At 49.0% G+C, this 17,737-nt stretch overlaps 2 protein-coding genes across 2 annotated transcripts in view; one reads left to right on the forward strand and one right to left on the reverse strand.

The window, feature by feature from the left end:
• Nucleotides 1–6,765, forward strand: part of ETF1 (eukaryotic translation termination factor 1) — a 28,566-nt gene extending 21,801 nt beyond the window's left edge. Inside the window, exons 7-11 of the mRNA XM_049829459.1 lie at nt 117–246; nt 1,030–1,185; nt 1,770–1,834; nt 3,070–3,217; nt 4,662–6,765. Coding sequence (XP_049685416.1) covers nt 117–246; nt 1,030–1,185; nt 1,770–1,834; nt 3,070–3,217; nt 4,662–4,744 — 582 coding nt within the window. The 3' untranslated portion in view covers nt 4,745–6,765. The remainder of the gene's footprint in view (nt 1–116; nt 247–1,029; nt 1,186–1,769; nt 1,835–3,069; nt 3,218–4,661) is intronic.
• Nucleotides 1–17,737, reverse strand: part of MATR3 (matrin 3) — a 1,017,354-nt gene that overhangs the window by 479,765 nt on the left and 519,852 nt on the right. The window lies entirely within an intron of this gene.

The raw sequence follows: 17,737 nt of genomic DNA on the forward strand, positions 1-17,737 counted from the left end.
AAATAGATTAATGCCGTGGCTCTTGCCAGGTACTTATTCCTGTGGCATTATGAAGTAGTCTTATGGCAGTGCTGTGTAACAGACTCTTTTTCATGTCTCTTCTTTTTCTTGTTTAGCGGTTGCAATCCAAAGTGCTCAAACTAGTTGACATTTCATATGGAGGAGAAAATGGATTCAATCAAGCAATTGAGTTGTCAACTGAGGTCCTCTCCAATGTGAAATTCATTCAAGAGAAGAAACTAATAGGTACGTGACTACATGCTCAGCCAGGTATGCTTGACTGAATGTGCTGATCTTGCTTAAGACTTCCTGGTAATGCCTTTGTGTGCTGCCTCAGCCCTGCAGAGCTTTGAGTTGAGCTGAACATCACTTGTAGTGCTTCTTTCTGTTACCTGGACACTTTCTCAAATGCTGCAGGACTTCAATGAGACTTTAAGGAGTGGGGGTTTTTGTGGTGGGTTCCCCACCCCCCAAACTTCTCGGATCTTCTCTGCTTAACTTTTCATCAGAGATCACCTTAGTTTCAGGCATTCTGGTAACATTTGGGTGAGAGGGTGGAAAAAATGCCTCCTCAGATTGTTTGCATCTTCAGCAAGATGAGAGTTAAGATTTAGTTTGTTTTAAGATGGCAGTAGAAATGATCCTTTGTTTGACTGTCAGCAGACACATGTTGCTAATCTGAAAGCACAAGAGGGCAATAGTAACAGTAGCTACCTTATACACTGAAAAGAGTGAAGTTAAATGCTGCCTGCTGGTGGGTTAGTCTAATTGATTGTTTCATAGCTAAGGTAAGCCTTTCAATGGGGTTAAATTCCCAACAGGGCAGTGTTTGATGGAGTTGACTTTCTGCCAATGAATGTTGTAAATTACATGCTTTGACTTGTTATCATATCCCTTGCTTTCTTCAGCAGCATTGCAGTCTCCTTTTCCAGTTTCTTCTTGCATCTTGCATTCAAATCAGGCTTGTTAAAAATCCATGTGGCATGATCAGTGTTCGTGACAATCTCTTTCGTTGTATCCTGGCTGCAGGACGATACTTCGACGAAATCAGTCAGGACACGGGAAAGTACTGTTTTGGTGTTGAAGATACACTAAAAGCTTTGGAAATGGGAGCAGTAGAGATACTGATAGTCTATGAAAACCTGGATATAATGAGATACGTTCTGCACTGCCAAGGCACGGAGGGTAGGTAGCGCTTCTGTGAGACTGAAAGGTCCATGAGAGTTTAACACCTAAGCCATCTCACTTGGAAAGATTACACTGGAGAAACTCCCTAAGCAGATCTTTAAGGACTTAGTCAAGGGGGTGTTGTGTAGGCAGGTCACTAACTTGCAGCTTCCCAGCTACTCTGGGGGGAAAGTCAGAAACTAGCAAGCTTCCACTGTGGAGAAAGAATTCCAGTGCTGGGGTGGCAAGTTGTCACAGAGCTAGCACGAAACCTGCCTTTCAGTTGTGTAAGTTTAAGTGTGATACCAGTGCATTACAGAGGGGAGACTGACTTGACCCTTGTGGCCAGAAACACAATTCTTACTGATTGCAGACAAACCATATGCCTACAACACAATCTCTGCCTTTTTTGGATTTGGCACTACAATTATTCTCTACTGGTGTGCCCTGTTTGGTTTCCCATGGAGCTTCGGTTAGAAAGAAAGGCAGCGTCAGTGACCAAACCCTCTGTGTTGTAATTGCTGGTTGTTGTCAGTCTCTTTCTGTCTTTAATCTGCATCCGGTAGTCTTATCCAACCGAAATTTTTTTCCTCCCTTCTCAGAGGAGAAGATCCTGTATTTGACACCAGAGCAAGAGAAGGACAAATCCCACTTCACAGATAAAGAGGTATTTCAGCTTTGGGGCTTGTAGATTTATTCTTGGTGTACTGGTGCAGCATTCTGAATATCTGAGCTTAGTTTGTCACGAGCATGTGAGCACAATGATCTTTCTGGCACTCAGATGAGACTTTAAGACAGTAGACTGTGGTTCCTCCTGTTCACCTGCAATGTAACGCCTGGATTCTAGACTTGCTTTTCTCCAATCTTTCTTACTGCCAATTCCAAGGTCATGTAAATGATTTGAAGTGACAGGCAAAAGGTCTTTGACCACCATCAAACCACCTGCTAGAAGAGTTTGGTAGCCACCATACAACCTGCAGGCTAAGGTCCCAAACTATTATTACTCCCTGCTTATTGTGTACTGATTTGATCAATACAAAGCAACTGTGAGGCTAGAAACTATTACATGGATGTAAGTGCAAGGGAGGGTTTGCTTCTAGATACATTTGAAATGTGGATCTGTCACTCACTGTCTCTGAGTTTTTTGCCTGGGCAGGTCAAAAAACCCTGATGGAGTGGGAGGGGATCTGTATTACTTTGCAGAGTAAGCTGGGCAAAAAAGTGCAAAAAGGGTGGTGATCTGTCTCATATTAGAACTACCAGGGTAGCTGTTTCCAGCTGCTTTCCCTCCTGGTGGGGTAACTGCTAATTCCTTCTGTGCACAGAAGGTTTACAGTGTTATCTGCAGTAATGTAGTGTTTCTGTGCTAATAATCACTTGACCTTCTACTTAACAGAACTATGCTTTTTGCCTCTGTATTTGCATAGATCAGTATTTCCTAGAGTAAACAGTGCCTGGTTAGATGAGTGGCAATGGATTGTTTGCAGGGTATAAAGCAAATCTAAAGAAACAGTGAAAACCAAGGGTGTAGCATGAGGTGACAGTTGAGCAGTAGAATAAACAAGGCATTTTCTCTCCAACTTCTGCAATAACTTCTGTAGTATGGAGACCCAAAACAAGGCCTGTCAATATTTAATTTCTTAGCACCAGAGCCTTCTGCTTGTGCCAGCAGTTGTCTGATACAGATGTGTCAGGAATGACTACCACCTGGACCCTGGCAAGTGGTTGGGCTGCTCCAGCCTGTGGAGCATGAAGGCTGTTGTCTATGTGTTAAGACTGAAAAGACAGTGGTGATGTTTAAGCCAAAGACAACTTCTGGTATGAATTTTCTCAAAGCCTAACATGCAGTGACTGTAAAATTTTTTTTTTTTTTTTTCTTCCCCTGCTCAAATGTCTACATAGACTGGCCAGGAACATGAACTGATAGAAAGTATGCCCCTTCTGGAGTGGTTTGCAAACAACTACAAGAAATTCGGAGCAACATTGGAAATTGTTACAGACAAATCACAGGAAGGATCCCAATTTGTGAAAGGATTTGGAGGAATTGGAGGTAAACTGCAAGAGAGAAATGTGTCTGTATTTTTTAATGGTTGATTTGATAATCTGGTGCCAACACAAGTGGGATTAATCTTACTCCTATTAGTCACAATACCAGTTCAAGAAACTATCATGTTTGTCAGGGATCTCCAGGTGAATTCATTCCATATTCAGCAAGATGATGCTGCATGTTAGGCAGCTGTCACTTTCTGTCTGTGTTCCTCAGATCCCTTTGTCCTTCAGAAGGGCTGTGAATGGCTTCACTCTGTCTCTGCACAGTTGTTTGTTTTGAGGCAGAGCATGCCCTGCGGTGTAGAAGTTGGGTATGACAAATACCAGCCTAGTTTCTGAAGCAGTTGGGTATCTGTTATATTCATCGCCCGGAACTTCCCTGTACTTTGCTCCCCAGTCTTCTGCTTCTTTTCAAAATAAAATTAGTTTTAGCCCAACCTCATGGAGAAATGAGGCTTCCGAAATCCTTCAGTCCTTCCCTTGAGCTCACTGACCAGTTTCAGCTAAGTCTGGCGGAGGTGCAGATAGCTTATGTGCTTCAGTCTGACAAAAATCATTAGCAGAGTAGAGCAAAAACACCTGCTGTGCACCTTATTCTCTGCAGATTAGGGATTCCAGGACAAAGCTGTTGCTTATTTGCTGATAAGCCAGCTGTTGCCACTTGCTGTATTTAGGTTGATGGATGTAAAACAGAGATGAGTGTATTGTAAAGAGGAATTTCTAGGGGCCAGAAAACACTAATCAGAAGGAAGCAAGCTTGAATTGTTTGGCTATGTAAGAAGCAAAAGGTTTCTAAGCTTTCAGGGTTTGTAATTCCAGGAGTCACTCCTGTCCCCCCAGATCCAGCCTCTTTGCATGGAGGGGATACTCTTTGCTACCATGCTCCAGTCCCTGTAGACTTGAAAGGAAATACTCCTTGAATACCATTCACCTAAGTAAATGTTTCCAGGGCAAAGGCTTCCCAGAAACCCCAGTTGGTGTTTGGGGTGGGAAGAGTCCAGGAAGACAGCCACTACCTACTGCTTTTACTCCATTGTAAAAGTTACTTCAGTGCCAGCTGCCTTCTGAATTTAACTGATAGGCCTTTTTCTGAGCAGTTATATTAGGACAAATGATCTCTTACTGGTGGTTTTTTGGAGATACAGTCCTCCTAGAATAGGCTCAGCTTTTCCAGAAGAAAGCTGGCCTATGCTGGGCAGGTAGGTATTTCTTCTTTTTGGCAATAAATTACATCAGGCTTGTGATATGGATGTGGTGTTTTCACTCTAGCTGCATGTCTGCTGTCGATCATCAGTTTGAGCCTAACTTGCAATACACGTGCTAAGTCAGTTTCTGAAGATTTAATTGAGAAACTCTTGACTTGTAGACAGGGCTCAGTAAACTGTTTAAAATGCCTTTCTAGCTCTTTGAATTTTGAAGAAGCTAAAGCATGTTGTTTTTACCAGGTATCTTGCGGTACCGAGTGGACTTCCAGGGAATGGAATACCAAGGAGGAGACGATGAATTTTTTGACCTTGATGACTACTAGGTAGTCGACCTGGGTCCGGCAAAACGTGCCTCGCCCCTCCAGCATCCAACCCAAGGAGCAAACTCATGGTGGAAAACTCAACAGATCCCTGCCTTAGAATTGGAACATTTCCAGAACTTGATCCACAAGCATTGGATTTAAAAAAGCAAAACCCTACACTTTGATTTGTCATAGTGTCAGTACAGCAGCAAACTACTAAGTTCCTATATGCCACTTTGGACTAATTTAAAATGAATCCCGGTTTTTACTTTTACTCAATGGTGAAATTGGTTGCTCTTGTATTTTATGAAAATGATTTTTTTAACCTTCATGATACATTAACTGCTGTAAACCTATTCCTTCAAAAAGTAATAGAAGTAAGATCCTACTGGTTTGTTTCTTTTTACTTTGATTGGAGAAATCAATTGCTGCATTTTGCAGCAACGTGACCCATTTACATGGCATTCTCAGCGTAGACTGCAGAAGAAGAAATGTAAGGAAATTGGAGCCATTCATTCTCTTCAAAAGAATGAGAAGGCACTTACCTAGAGTGCTAGCTTATAATGTGTGGCTTGCAAATTCAGATGGTTTGGGGAGGCTAACCAGCCAAACATGCTTTAATCTATTTGCAGAAGCACTGCTCATACAAACTAGGAAATGCACTTCACTGATTGCAATGGAAATGCTGCTGAAGTCTTGGGCTTAATTTGGATTTGAGCAGTGCAGCCTTCAGGATTTTTTTTTTTTCAGTTTTGACAAAAATAAACATACGATTTAAGTGAAGTAAGGTACACTTTGCTTTGTTTTGTTCCTCAGTAAGTTTCTTTCTGCTTTAGGACTGCGTAAAGTTTCCATGATTATGTGAATTTGAACCCACAGTTCTTTAATGGAAGCAGGTGTTTTACAGGAATAATTGGTAAGAGGAGTCCTTGACTGAAACCCTTAGTACTGGTGCATTTGGAGCATTTGATACTAATATGGTGAACGTTAGCACAACCCACTGGGGACATCCATCTCCCAGCACTAAGGCAGTCTGTTGTATTGGCTCACAAGTGTCCTGTAAATCTGATGCTGAACTCTAATGTGCCCTTAATGGGTTAAAACTTCTGCTTGCATCAAGACTCAAGAAAGCTTTTTGTCATGCCTGCTATATAGAATGCATTTCAACCTGCTAGAAATGGTTAAGGGTTTTTCAGATGGTCTTGCAGGCAGAGGTGAACATTGGCACAAGATAATGCACATGTCTTGCTTCTTTTGGGGGTTCTCTGACGGGCACTCTGACATCGCGGTGCCTGGTAGTTCTGTTCTTCGCTGGCTCTGTCACTCCTGGTGCATCGGTCAAAAGCAGCTTCTGTTCCAAGTTGCATACCTGCCTATTTTTCCAATAGTCCTGTTTCACTTGAATGGAGGGGGAGCTTGTCTTAAAATTTCTGCCACGCTGTTCTTTGAGGTCCAAAATTACTGTCATTGTGAGCAATATAATTTGTAACCCTGGTTTATAACCTGGCAGATGGCTTTGCTGTTGTTTTCACATCAAAGCTGGAATCTCTCACGGAAAGTGTGACTGGGTCTGCCGCAGATTTGCGCAAACCCAGGTTTGAGCACATTTGCGGTCTTCACAGCAGTATGTTCTGGATTTTGCCATTGTAAATGGGTCTAATGTGACATGACAAGACCAGAAAAATTGGATGTAAATTTACATTTTTGAATATACTGCTTGTTGTTTCACATGATACATTAGGGTATGCAGCTCCTTTTTGTAGTTTTTATTTTTACTATTTAAGTTTGGAAATGATGCCAAATTTTTGTATTTCTTTAATCAATGTGTTCTCTTCAGTGATATATATTGCATTATATATTGATGTGTATATCAATATATACTGATATGTATTACACTTACACATACAAACACGTTAAATGGGGGTGAAAAATCCTAGCCTTCGCATACTATATAGCCTCTGCAGAGAGATCCCAAGCAGTGATATCTTGGTGTTGTGATGTACAGAAATGGAGAAGAGTATTAAACCATATTTAAGAATATAGTACGGACTCCTGATTTATTTTCTTTAGTCCAGGAAACACCTGCTTTACTCTCAGCTTGGTGCCACCTTCAGGTCAGTACTCGAGTTTTGAGGTAGCTGTTTTATAGCTGGGCTTGAACATTGTGTTTCTTCATCATACTGAGTTGCTCTTTTAAGCCCTAGCAGAAATGTAACTTCAGAAGGGGGAAAAAAAACAACAGCCAAAGTTGAAAGAAAGTCGTGCTGTGAGTGTTACCTAAGATCGTCTTCTGAACAACTGAGGCAGATGGAAAAATATCCTGCAGGTGCAGAAACCTGCCCTTAATATTCCAGTCACAGAACACCTGGGCATTCTTTTTAACAAGGCTTTTCTACCTGCCTCTTCGTGTGGGATAAATCCAGATCAGAAGCGTACTTGCTGCATGGCCCTGCCGCCTCTGGTTTCTCCTGTGTCCAAGCTAGATGTACGGATGAGTTTCCCAGAGGGGACCTGCCTCCTTCCCTAGCTGGGAAGGGGATATGTAAATGACATCATTAATATCAGAAATTCTAATGGATGCTTTTAATCATCTGCCAGCTGGTCTTGCCTGGCAGTGATTCTCTGGCTGAGGCTGAGCATCTGCCTTCTCATGCCACAGTACCAGAACAGAGCAGGATCTGGGCCGTGTAGCTGTTCGCCTGTTGCGGTGACATACAGGCTCCTACAGCAACAGCTCTTCCAGGGAACTTAGGCGGACTTCAGTTTTTGTACTTGCTGCCTCACACTGTCTTTTGATCTGCAGTTGTAGCAGTTGGGAGAGCATGGCTCATGGTCCTCGGGTCTCCGGATAGCAGAAGTTTTGGAGATGTGATGTTTCTGCTGGAGCAGAAATAAATGATGCACAGAACCACTTTGCTGTATGCATCTTATGCTGTCTGCAACCTCGGTACAGCAAACTGATCACCATTCAGTTCATGGTGCAGATAAAAGCATCAAGCTGAGATCAGCACAAAATATATGTATAAGAAAATAATCCCATCAGTCAGCACCTGTCATGGGAGAAGCTATTGCTTGCAGAAAACTACCCATGCAGTCTCACCAGGTGGTGTAACCAGGCATGTGAATGTATAGTGTTTTCAAAAAAACCCAGATATTTCTCAGTTAACCCTTTAACTGGCAGCAACAGCAAACCTGGTTTCTGCTTTTCAGTTTTGCATTCCAAGGGAAAACGAGGAGCAGAGAAGCCTGGCTGCTGTGGAGGGATGCCTGAGAGCTGTCTAGTTCAGCGTCACAAATACTCCATGCCAGACGTGCTTGGAAGCTGCTACTTCCTCACGTACAAATCTTCTTGGTTCTCACGTCTCTTCCCCTTCACGTTTCGGTAAGAAAACGCAAGTGCATCTAGTCTGCAGAGCAGCCGCGGGAGCCGTGTGCTGGGGTCCCCTCTGTGCTCGTCTGGTCCCCTCCCGCTGGCTGACCGCAAAGGTGCTCACATCGACCTCCTCCCAGGGGCACTTCACAGTTACAGAAAGATGAGGCTGCTGGAGAGAAATGTGGTGAAAGTAATTTCTTCCTTGTAGTTGCCAAAATAAGGTCGCTGGGTCCATTTAACCCTTCAGAAAGCAGTTTCTGTTGCAGGCTTGCTGCTGACAGGGGTCAGTGTGAGCACTCGGATTGTCTCCTACTTGAAAGCGCTGATTTACAGCCGTCTTTCTTCACATCAAATATTGCAGAGCACCGGGTGGGTTCTTCCTGGTGAATAAACATGAGCATCACCTTGCAGCGCGTTTATCCGGGAGACTTGACTGCCTTTGGCATGCTGGATTGCTGCAACGTGGAATTTGGGAGTTTGGTGGGGCCAAGTTTGCACCCTTTCAGGCACAAGTGGTCAGAGGCGGCAGGTTTGTGTTTGAAAGCTAGGCAGGGTGGCTTTCCACGGGCCTCCTATACTGTGCGCTGTTAAATAATGCTGTCCCCAGAAGGGATCCTGTCTTGATTAGCTGGAATCAAACGAATAAATAAAGCGTCATGTCCAGTATGTCGCATGGAGCTGCTTCCGTGCCCCTCAGAGAGGTATAAAGCTCAGCCCGAGGGTCCTGTCCCTGTGCTGCTCCCACACCTGAACCTGGAAGCGGCGTGCCGCCGGGCACGCGCTGCTGCAGCCGGCTGCGAGGAGGCTCGCGTGAGCGGTGGGAGCGGAAGATCAGCTTCTGCTTGCTGTCTGAATGCAATTTTTTTCTTGTGCCAAAGGGCTTCAGCTCTTCTAAACGCTTAACTGCGTGTGCCTTAATGCCCTCAGTAATACCCCTGAATTTTTATTTTATGCATAGTAAGTCCATACCGCTCTTGCTGCGTTCCACGGTTCAGTTTTAAGTTGGCACCGTGTGCTCAGATATTCCGATAATGCTCTTTTTAAATGCTACTTTTTGTATAGCTGTAATTAAAGACAGAATTTGCCCTTTATAACTTGTTATTTCGGGAGCTGGAGCCCGGCCTGCGCTGTTGTTGCTAGCAGGCTACAAATGCCATTGTCCTGGGAAGCCGAGCGCAGCCGGCGGCGCTGAAAGGCAGCTCTGGAATTTCACTCAGCTATTTTTAGTCGGTGGTGAAAAATTGCGCTTCCAACACTTTTGAATCTTTCTCGGTGCTTAACTAAATCAAAGGGCAAATCCTGACTTCTCACTGACGAGCGGGACGAGGAGGTGACCTTAAGCTGCTGCGGAGGCTGAGCTGGTGAAAAGGTGAAGTGTGTGGGGGGGAAGAGCCCCAGCTCTGCCTGATCGCTGCCTCGTTCGGGAGGGGAAGGGGCTGTGAGGACGTGGCTGCGCGGCCACAGCCACCGGCCTGTCCGGCTTTCTGCAGGTTGTCTGTGGCCATTGCTACGCCGGGGTGGCTCCTGGCTCCTTGCTCTTCTCCCCCTGCCCCCGTTTTGGGGGCCAGTCCCCCCCCATTTCGCTCTGTCTCCTCCTGTCTAGCTCCGTGACGGTGCCGTGTGTGCAGGTCTGCTCTTGGCGGAGCCGCGGCGGTGGCCAACTCTTGGAATGCCGGGACCTGGAGGCAGGAGCTCCTGAAGGAAACGGTGCGTAAGTCCAGCTGGCTGCACATCAAGCTGTCATGTGTCGGACTGTTCCCTTCAACCCCAGCCACCTCCGCAGCTGTTAAGGCAAAACCAGCTTCTAATCCGCAGTTTCTTCTTTTTTATGCCAGGGCAGGAGTCTTCTGAGAAGCTGCTTCACCTGTTTTGGCCACCAAGTTTCCACAATACCACAAAAAACCTCGCTTTCTGGCAACGGGATCCTCACCGCTGAGTTTCCTTGCCTTGGTGTTCCCTGCCATGGGCACAGAGAGTCCCGGGTGGCTGTTTTTGCTGCTTGCTTTCCCCTGTGCTCTGACTTCAGGACTTGGTATGAATGTGGAGACCTTTGACTAGGCTTGGTTGCGGCTTCCAGTAGCCTCCGGTTACCCAAGAGCTGCTCTGCTCTTCACCCAGGCTCCAACAGCCCGGTGAAGGTAAGACGGTACCAAGCACTAGCTCCTGGAAGGACGTTTGCAGTGACCCTGGGCACGCATGGGCTGCGCAGCTGCCAGAAAATCGCAGCCGGCTCCAGGACACCCTGAAACGTCCCCGGGGGAGGACGCCCACGGCTGGCTCCAGTCCTGGATGTGGGCAGGACCGACCCTGCCTACGCTGCTGGGTGTCACAGAGCCGAGCACCCTGGGGCCAGCCCTGCCTGTGCCGGCTCCTGCCGTGCCGCGCTCCTGGCGGCTGCTCGAAGTGCGGAGCCGGGGGATGCTGCTGGGCAGTAAAGCCCCAGCGTCACAGTAGTGGGTACAGCACAGCAGGGAGGTGGTGTCCGGAGAAATCCGGGATGGTAACGGCTTGCTGCGGGATCGCTGATCACCGACGGCGATCCCGTTACGCTCGCGACGCCGCGGTTCGCTCCGCCGTACCTGCTGTTACCCGTGCTGAGGTTCCCCCGCACCCCTCAGTCCGCCCCGACGCGCTCGCCCTGTCCCCGTTCCCAAACCCACCCCGAGGCACAGGACTGAGGAGACGTGTCCCAGCCCATGAAGCATCAAACCCTGAACAGGGCCGATGGTTTCCATCTCAGTGGTGGTTGCCATCACGCCGCGTTGTTCACCCAGGTGCCGACCCTTCTCCTGGCTGCTCCTCTGGGGTTATCTGCCCCTTTTGGGGATTTGCCTGGGTTTGCAGTCAGGGGGGCTGCTCTGAGCGTCCGAGCGTGGGGCCCTGAGCCGTGCTGGGAAGGAGCTGGGCCCCCGCAGCACCACGGGAGGCTTGCCCTGTCCCCAGGCACGGCACTGTGCGGCCCCTGGGAAGCCTCTCTAGCTGGTTTCTTGGGAGCTGCTTGCAGCCCAGGTTGCTGTAATTTAGTAGAAAAACTGCTGAATGGTCCCGCGTTGCTGCTCAGGCTGCTCCTCGAAACCTCATGGGAATGCTTAGGACACGTCGGACAGCCGCGCCAAACTGCTCTCCAGTTAAGCGCACTGAAGGGTGTTTAACCATCTGATTTGGCAAAAGGAATTACCTCTTGCTTGAGCACTTCTCCCCGTGTCAGCCACGTGAAAGCTCCGTCACGTCTTCCTCCGTCTTTGCTTCTCTAGCCTAAACAAACCAGCTCCTTTGGTCCTTCCCTCGGGATCAGCTTGTGCCACGAGGTGAGTCTCTCTCCAGGCTGCAAGCCTGCTCAAGTATTTCTGGCTGCGAGGGGCCGGGTGCAGGATCTGGCCAAGGCTGCGCAGGGTACGGCCCATGTCTCGCACACTTCTCGGCCACGGGTGGGTTTGGGATGGGTTTGGGGTTGCACAGGAGGACGCTGACTCAGTGGACTGGTGTGTGGGAAGGACATGCAGGATACAGACCTCAGCATTACCCCCAACGGGTCGGTTCTGCACAGTCATGCCTAAATTTACCCAAAACTGCAGAACTGTATTATTTGAGGACAGGAGGGGATGGAGTCAGGCAACTTGCCTGAAAGCTAAAAGCGTGCGAAAAAACTGTTTTCCTAGCAAGGAAAATGGAAAGTATAGAAGAATTAAGTGGCATAAGAGAAGAAGGAGGGATGGCTGATCTTATCTGAGTGCTGCTGTAGCTGGATGCCATCCTTCAAGAACACCGGGCGGCTCTGACTGGTTGCAGGTATCCCCAGTGGTGGGGGATGCTGGTCGCGGGGTCCCCAGCCGCACGGTCGTGGGGTCCCTAGCCGCCTTCTCGCAGCTGATGCCTGGCTGAGATGGAAGTGCCTCCCTCCTGCATTCCTCTGCTTTTTTCCTGCTGATGTGGTGCCTCCGTCCGTGCGCAGGGAGGGGACACCACAGTCCTTATCGCTGGATATTTGTGGGTATCTGCCTTTCAGCGCAGCACATGGCTCCCGCAGCTCCCAGGTTGCTCCTCTGGGCTGAGACCTGGGTGATGCTCAGAGAAACCGGACCTGCTCAGAGGCCTGGAAACATCCATGGTTATATTAGTAAAATATCATTTTCCTACACAAATGTCATCCTACATGTCACAAACTAAATGCTGTCTCCAGGGAGGGGTGGAGCGATGCGCAGAAGTATTTATTTTGGAGTTGTCTGCAGAAGCCCCTGGCAGGGGCTGACGATGGGGACGGGCAGAGGGACCACTCTCACTCCCGGACCTAGTTTTACTCAAGAAAAATCTCCATTTCTACACTGTCCGCAAGGACAAGGACAGCCTAAGAAAGCTCCCATTGACACGTTGCCTGTGGAATGCGGCAGGTAACCAGCCAAAAGGACAATGTTCGTGCTTTGCATACAAGATCAAGCATGGGGACTTTCCGCGCGAAACACGAGCGTCAGGTGTAGCAAGCGGTTGCCATGAGCTGAAGTCGGCCGCCTTCGCTCAAGTGGCCCACTTGGGAGCCAAGAACATATTTCTGGAGGGCGGGGAGGGAAGGGAGGATGCTTTAAACCCATGTCACGGCCATCGGGCCATCACGACCGTGGGGACACCTCGCGTACCTCCGTGCTGGGGATTCTGCCGTCATTTCTCCTGTTTCGTCACACGTCAAGGTGCCCTGTCTCTTCCTCGCCGCTCTGCCTTTGCATTTAACCTGCTTATTTTATTACACCGGGACGGATTTTGGTTGCATCTGCGGCCGAGTGAATCTTAAATACCTCCCTCCCGTGTCCTCTGTGCATCCCGGGTGTGACCAGGGTCCACGCGGTTTTCCCGAGCGCATTTAGGGATGGCAAAGACGTGCTCTGCAAAGCTGGGGACAACAGGGGACTGTCTTTCTGTAGACCCACCTTTGCATTTCTATTTTGAGATGAGCCTTGCTGTGCTTTGGCCTGGCTTGGTTTAATGCCTGGGTCACGCTCATTTGCTGGAGCAGCTCCAGGAGGAACACCCCGGGGGTGTAAGGAGGGTGCCGAGGGGGAACGTGCTGCGTGTGGCTTTGGTGTGAGGAGCATCGGGAGCTGCGCCCCAGCTGCGGCTCAGAGCCGCTCCCGCACGTCGGGGGATGCCACGGGTCTGGTTCTGACGGCTCGTTAGCTTTCATGTAACATCTTACTTTTCTCAAGCATATCGGAACTTATTTGTGGGGAATGCAGGGGCTGGGTTTGAAAGAGTGATACATGTGGGAGGTGAGTGGAGATGGTACTGGGACAAGCTCCTCTGCTGTGAGCGTAGCTGAGGATAATCCACATTAAATAAAAATTATTCTTTTGGCCTTTTCCTTGCTGAGGTCGACATCCTCTCACCCCACGGGCACAGACCCCAGCGTGTGCCACTCTGATGTGCCGTGGTTTGAGAGGTGCCACGTCACCCACCTGGTACAAGCCACCAGGGAAATCAAAGAGCTGCCGTAAATATGTAAAAGTCCACCCGCAACTCAGAAAGAACTTTTGCTATTCCGAAGTCTGTGTCTGTGAAAAGCTGCATTTCCTTTGGTTTCTGGCCAGACGGGGGATGTGGGGGTCTTCAGGGCTCTGCATTGCTGTAGCCTGGGGGGCTCCCGAGCAGGGTCCTCCAGCCCGGGGCGCACTGCCTGGGGCAGAAACCCGGGCTGCTGGGTGTCAGCGGGGACGGCAGGGTCCGGGGGGAACCCCAGGGCACTAATCCTTCCCAAAGTCCGCGCAGGTGTAATATGTGGTAAAAAAAAATAACCTGGAAATAAATTCCGATTAAGACCAAAAAAAAGGGCTGGGGCTTTCACTTGAAAAACCAAGGGGTGGTTTAATCCCTTGCTGCGCGGTGCTGGGAATAAAGACCGTGTGTGCGAATTGCTTTTCTTCTCACATTCTTATTAACGGGGGTAACTGAGCTACTCGCAGTCCCTCGCCGTTTTGCTTAGGTAGGTGAATGGGCCTGAAGGGTGCTGCATTGCAAAGCAAGGCTGTTTGTAGCTTTATTGTCATCTCCCAATGGATTATTGGCTTCAGTTGGCAGGACACCAGCGGCCCAAATGTCACCTACTCCCGTGCAGGACGGAGAGCCAGCACCGCCCGCTTCCACACGTAGGAGCTACTGCCCTGCTCTTACAGTCAAAATCTTGTTCTGGGTAAGTTGTCGGCTTCCAAGCAGTCTGTTGTCAACTCTTCTCTCTTGCCGGTGGGTCTGTAAATTTAATTAAATACTGAGGACTGAGCTCTGCAGCATATTCACCACACATGATCCAATTCTCAAGGGCAACAACCACGTAATTGCACAAACCTAAACCGAAGCTGGGAGCGCAGCGAGCCACTGCTCGCCTGATGGTCCGCCAGCTCCGCCGTTCCAGCGAGGAGACTTCATAGCACCGGTGGGGAATACGGTCACGTTCAAGCCGAGCCAAAACAACCTGAGGCCAAGATGAGTGCTTAGGGTTTGCGGTTGGCTGGCAGTGATGGCAGCACCGCATTTACCGTGCCACAGCCCACCTCGGGATTGACACCCGCAGGCTGAGCATCGGTAAAGAAGGTTTGGTTCTGTTTTCAAATCGTGCAGTGACAGCAAAACGGAGGGTGATGTGCCAGGCAAGGGATGGAGCAACTTTTTTTGTCCCACCTGAAAATACAAGCGAGAGCCCTGGGAAGGCTGCAGAGCAAGGCTGGCTCTGAGGTTAGAGCGGGGATTTTGGTGCTGGCTTTGTTCTCTCCATCTAGCACAAGGTGAAAATACATTCTAATTTCTTAAGTGTCCAAAACACGCCGAAGACGTCGAGAAAATAAAGACAATGCTGGAATAACCTGACAGCATGTCTACAGAGAATATTTCCCGGTGAGTACGGAAACAAATGTATTGCAGACATCCAAGACATGAAATAAATAATTAGAAGGGTGCATAGGGTTTGGGTTTGGTTTGGTTTGGTTTTTATACTGGGGCACCAGAGCTTCAAAACAGCATTTTGATCGCCCCAGGGTGTCTGTGAATGCTGCAGAGAAGTCAGGAGAGAAGCCAGGCTGGGAGAAGCCGGAGTGGGGGCTGAGGATTGCCCAGGGGTGTCTCTCTGGCAGGGGGCGTCCCCCTGCCGGGGCCAGGGTGGGTTCTGGCAGGGAAGGATGCGTGCGGTGGGGCTGGGGGATGCGGAGCCGCTCATTTCCCTGTGCTGGGCTCATGCAAGGGGCTGGGGGTGATTCCAGCCCCAGAGGTGCCGGCCAGGACGGCGCGGTTCCCACACTGTAGGTGCGGACCATTTTTTTGAACAAAGTGAAACAGTGTCAAAAACCTCAATTAAAGGGGGGCTACAGAACGCGGTAGTCCTGGGGCTGGGCAGCTCTGGTGAGCCAGCCAGTTCAAATATGGTTTATTAAAAATTTGGGTTTTTTTTCTTAATAATCCAAAGCTGACACTCTCTAAACCATTCCCAGTTTGCAAATATCCTTCTGAATTGTATGAGCTGACCTTTTTGTAATTTTTGTATGACAAGCAATTCTATTCGATCTTCACGACCAAGTCCCATCATGCTGGGGGGTATTATATTACTGGCTTCACCTGCCTGTGTATGAAAAGAGCAACTATGTGCTGTTTTCCTTCATCTGAGAAATGATTTCTGGGGTTTTTGGGAGACCTGAGGAGCGGTGCAACGTCTGACCTGGCTGAGCAGCAGTCTGTGAGCAGAAGGCGAGAGGGTCTGTGGAGGAGCACGAAGGACAGCGGTGCTCCCGTGGAGTGCAGAGGGTCAGATGTTAAACCACGCTTTGGAATGGGATCTTCTGGTTCTCTAATCTTTAGACCGCAAAATCACGTCCTGCTTTATCACATAGGACGTGCCAACTGAAGCAGCGCAACCCGAGCGCTGTGCGAAAGCGGCACGCGTGTCGCTGGAGAAGGGGAGCTGCAGCCGTGAGTCACAAAACCCAGGCGCTGCAGCTGGCAGCCCTCTCACTGCCCACGCCTCCTCTTCCTCCTCCTTTCTCCGTTCCTTATCTCCAAACCTTGGACAAATGAGCAAAGCCACAGGGAAGAAAAATCGGGGTGCTGGATCCCATGCTTGGGAGCATGGGTACCGAGCAAGCTCTGCGCTCTCTGTGGGTGCCCCACCGCCCCAAAGCGGCAGCGCCAAGGCCCCCGTGCCCACATCCCCGTGAGCCACGGCCGTGCGAGACGCTGCCCTCGGCCCCCCCGGGACAGCCGTGCGGGTTTTGCTGCTCCGTGTCCCGCATGGTCCTATGGCAGGTGGCACCTCCTCCTTCACCCAAGGATGTGGGGGCTTTGCATTGATTCCCTCCCCCCCCCCCCCCCTTATTTGCAAATAGCAGTATTCTGACCCCCTCTCGCTCCTAACTTCGTTATTTTAGGGGCCGTAGCAAAGTTGGATAAGGACCGGCTGCTTCTCTCTGTGCGGCGGCAGAGTTAGTTATTGGGCAAGGGGGAAGAATCCTTCTGAATCTTCTCTTTCTTTCCAGATCTTTAAAAAAAATCATCAAAACTAGTGTCATGCCATTTTGGCTATAAAATATTTATTTGAAGGAAGAATAAACTTTTCATACCTCAAGAGCAGCCATCCCTGCCCTAAGAAGAATGTTTATTTATATCTTACTCCTATCTGCTCTAAGTTCAATAATTATTCTTCCAGCAGGAGCATTTGAAATGTATCTGCCCTTGCTTTTCTCGCACTGTGACTCGTTGCCGTCCATTGAGTAACCGCTGATCCCTATCCAAACAGCCAAATAAACAATCGTAAGATCCTAAGATGAGAGTTTTAGTGAGTAGACTATGTTAGGCTGGAGATTTTGGGAAGGCAGCCGAAGTTTGGGAAATGGATACCCACGGAGCTGCTGGAGGATTTGAGCAGCTACCTCCCACCAGCTCCATAGCAAATCCCAGAGATTGTGTTGTTTTGCCACTGCCTGTCTCTTATTTTTCTTTTTTTTTTTTTTTTTTTCCCCCACCTGCCTGCAGCCTTGCTGGATCCGTGGTGGGACTGGGGGCAGCGCCCTTGCCTGTGGGTACGGAGGAGCCTGTCTGGGAGGCACCCTGGTCAGTCACTTTTATCCTCGTCCTGTGGGTGTTTAACATCAAGGGGGATCCCTGAAATAAGGGACATGCTGACAGGATGACTGCCATCTGACTGGGCTGTTTGAGGCCTAAAAACAATTCAGCAAATGGACGCAGGCTTAGAACTAATTCACTTTATTATACAGAAAAAGGTATGGGGAGAAAAAAATCAAATCGTGTTCTAACTGGGAAATATTTCTATGCTGTGTCAGTCCTAATAGCCTCCCCCAGGCGCTTTGCGGTGCCGGTTCGCGGCAGCATGAGCTGCAGACGGACCTGCCCGTGGGGGAGGAGAGGTTGGAGAGGATTAGTGAGCAAATCCTTCCATGGGGCTGGCGGCGTGGCTACCTGCCAGGCTCTCCCCATGCCGCCCGCCTGGTCCTGCCAGCAGTTCGCCCTCTCCGCCCGTCTCTGAGTGCAGATGATCACAGGTAAGCACAGGGCCCGCTGGAAAATACCTGCTGGAAGAGGAAATCGGTACATCACGCAATGAACATACAGAAAACGTGGACTCATCGCCAAGTTTCGGCAGAGGTCCCAGCCCAGAG

This window comes from Accipiter gentilis, chromosome 26 (genome assembly GCF_929443795.1).
Source record: "Accipiter gentilis chromosome 26, bAccGen1.1, whole genome shotgun sequence".
In the NCBI taxonomy this organism is placed as follows: domain Eukaryota; kingdom Metazoa; phylum Chordata; class Aves; order Accipitriformes; family Accipitridae; genus Astur; species Astur gentilis.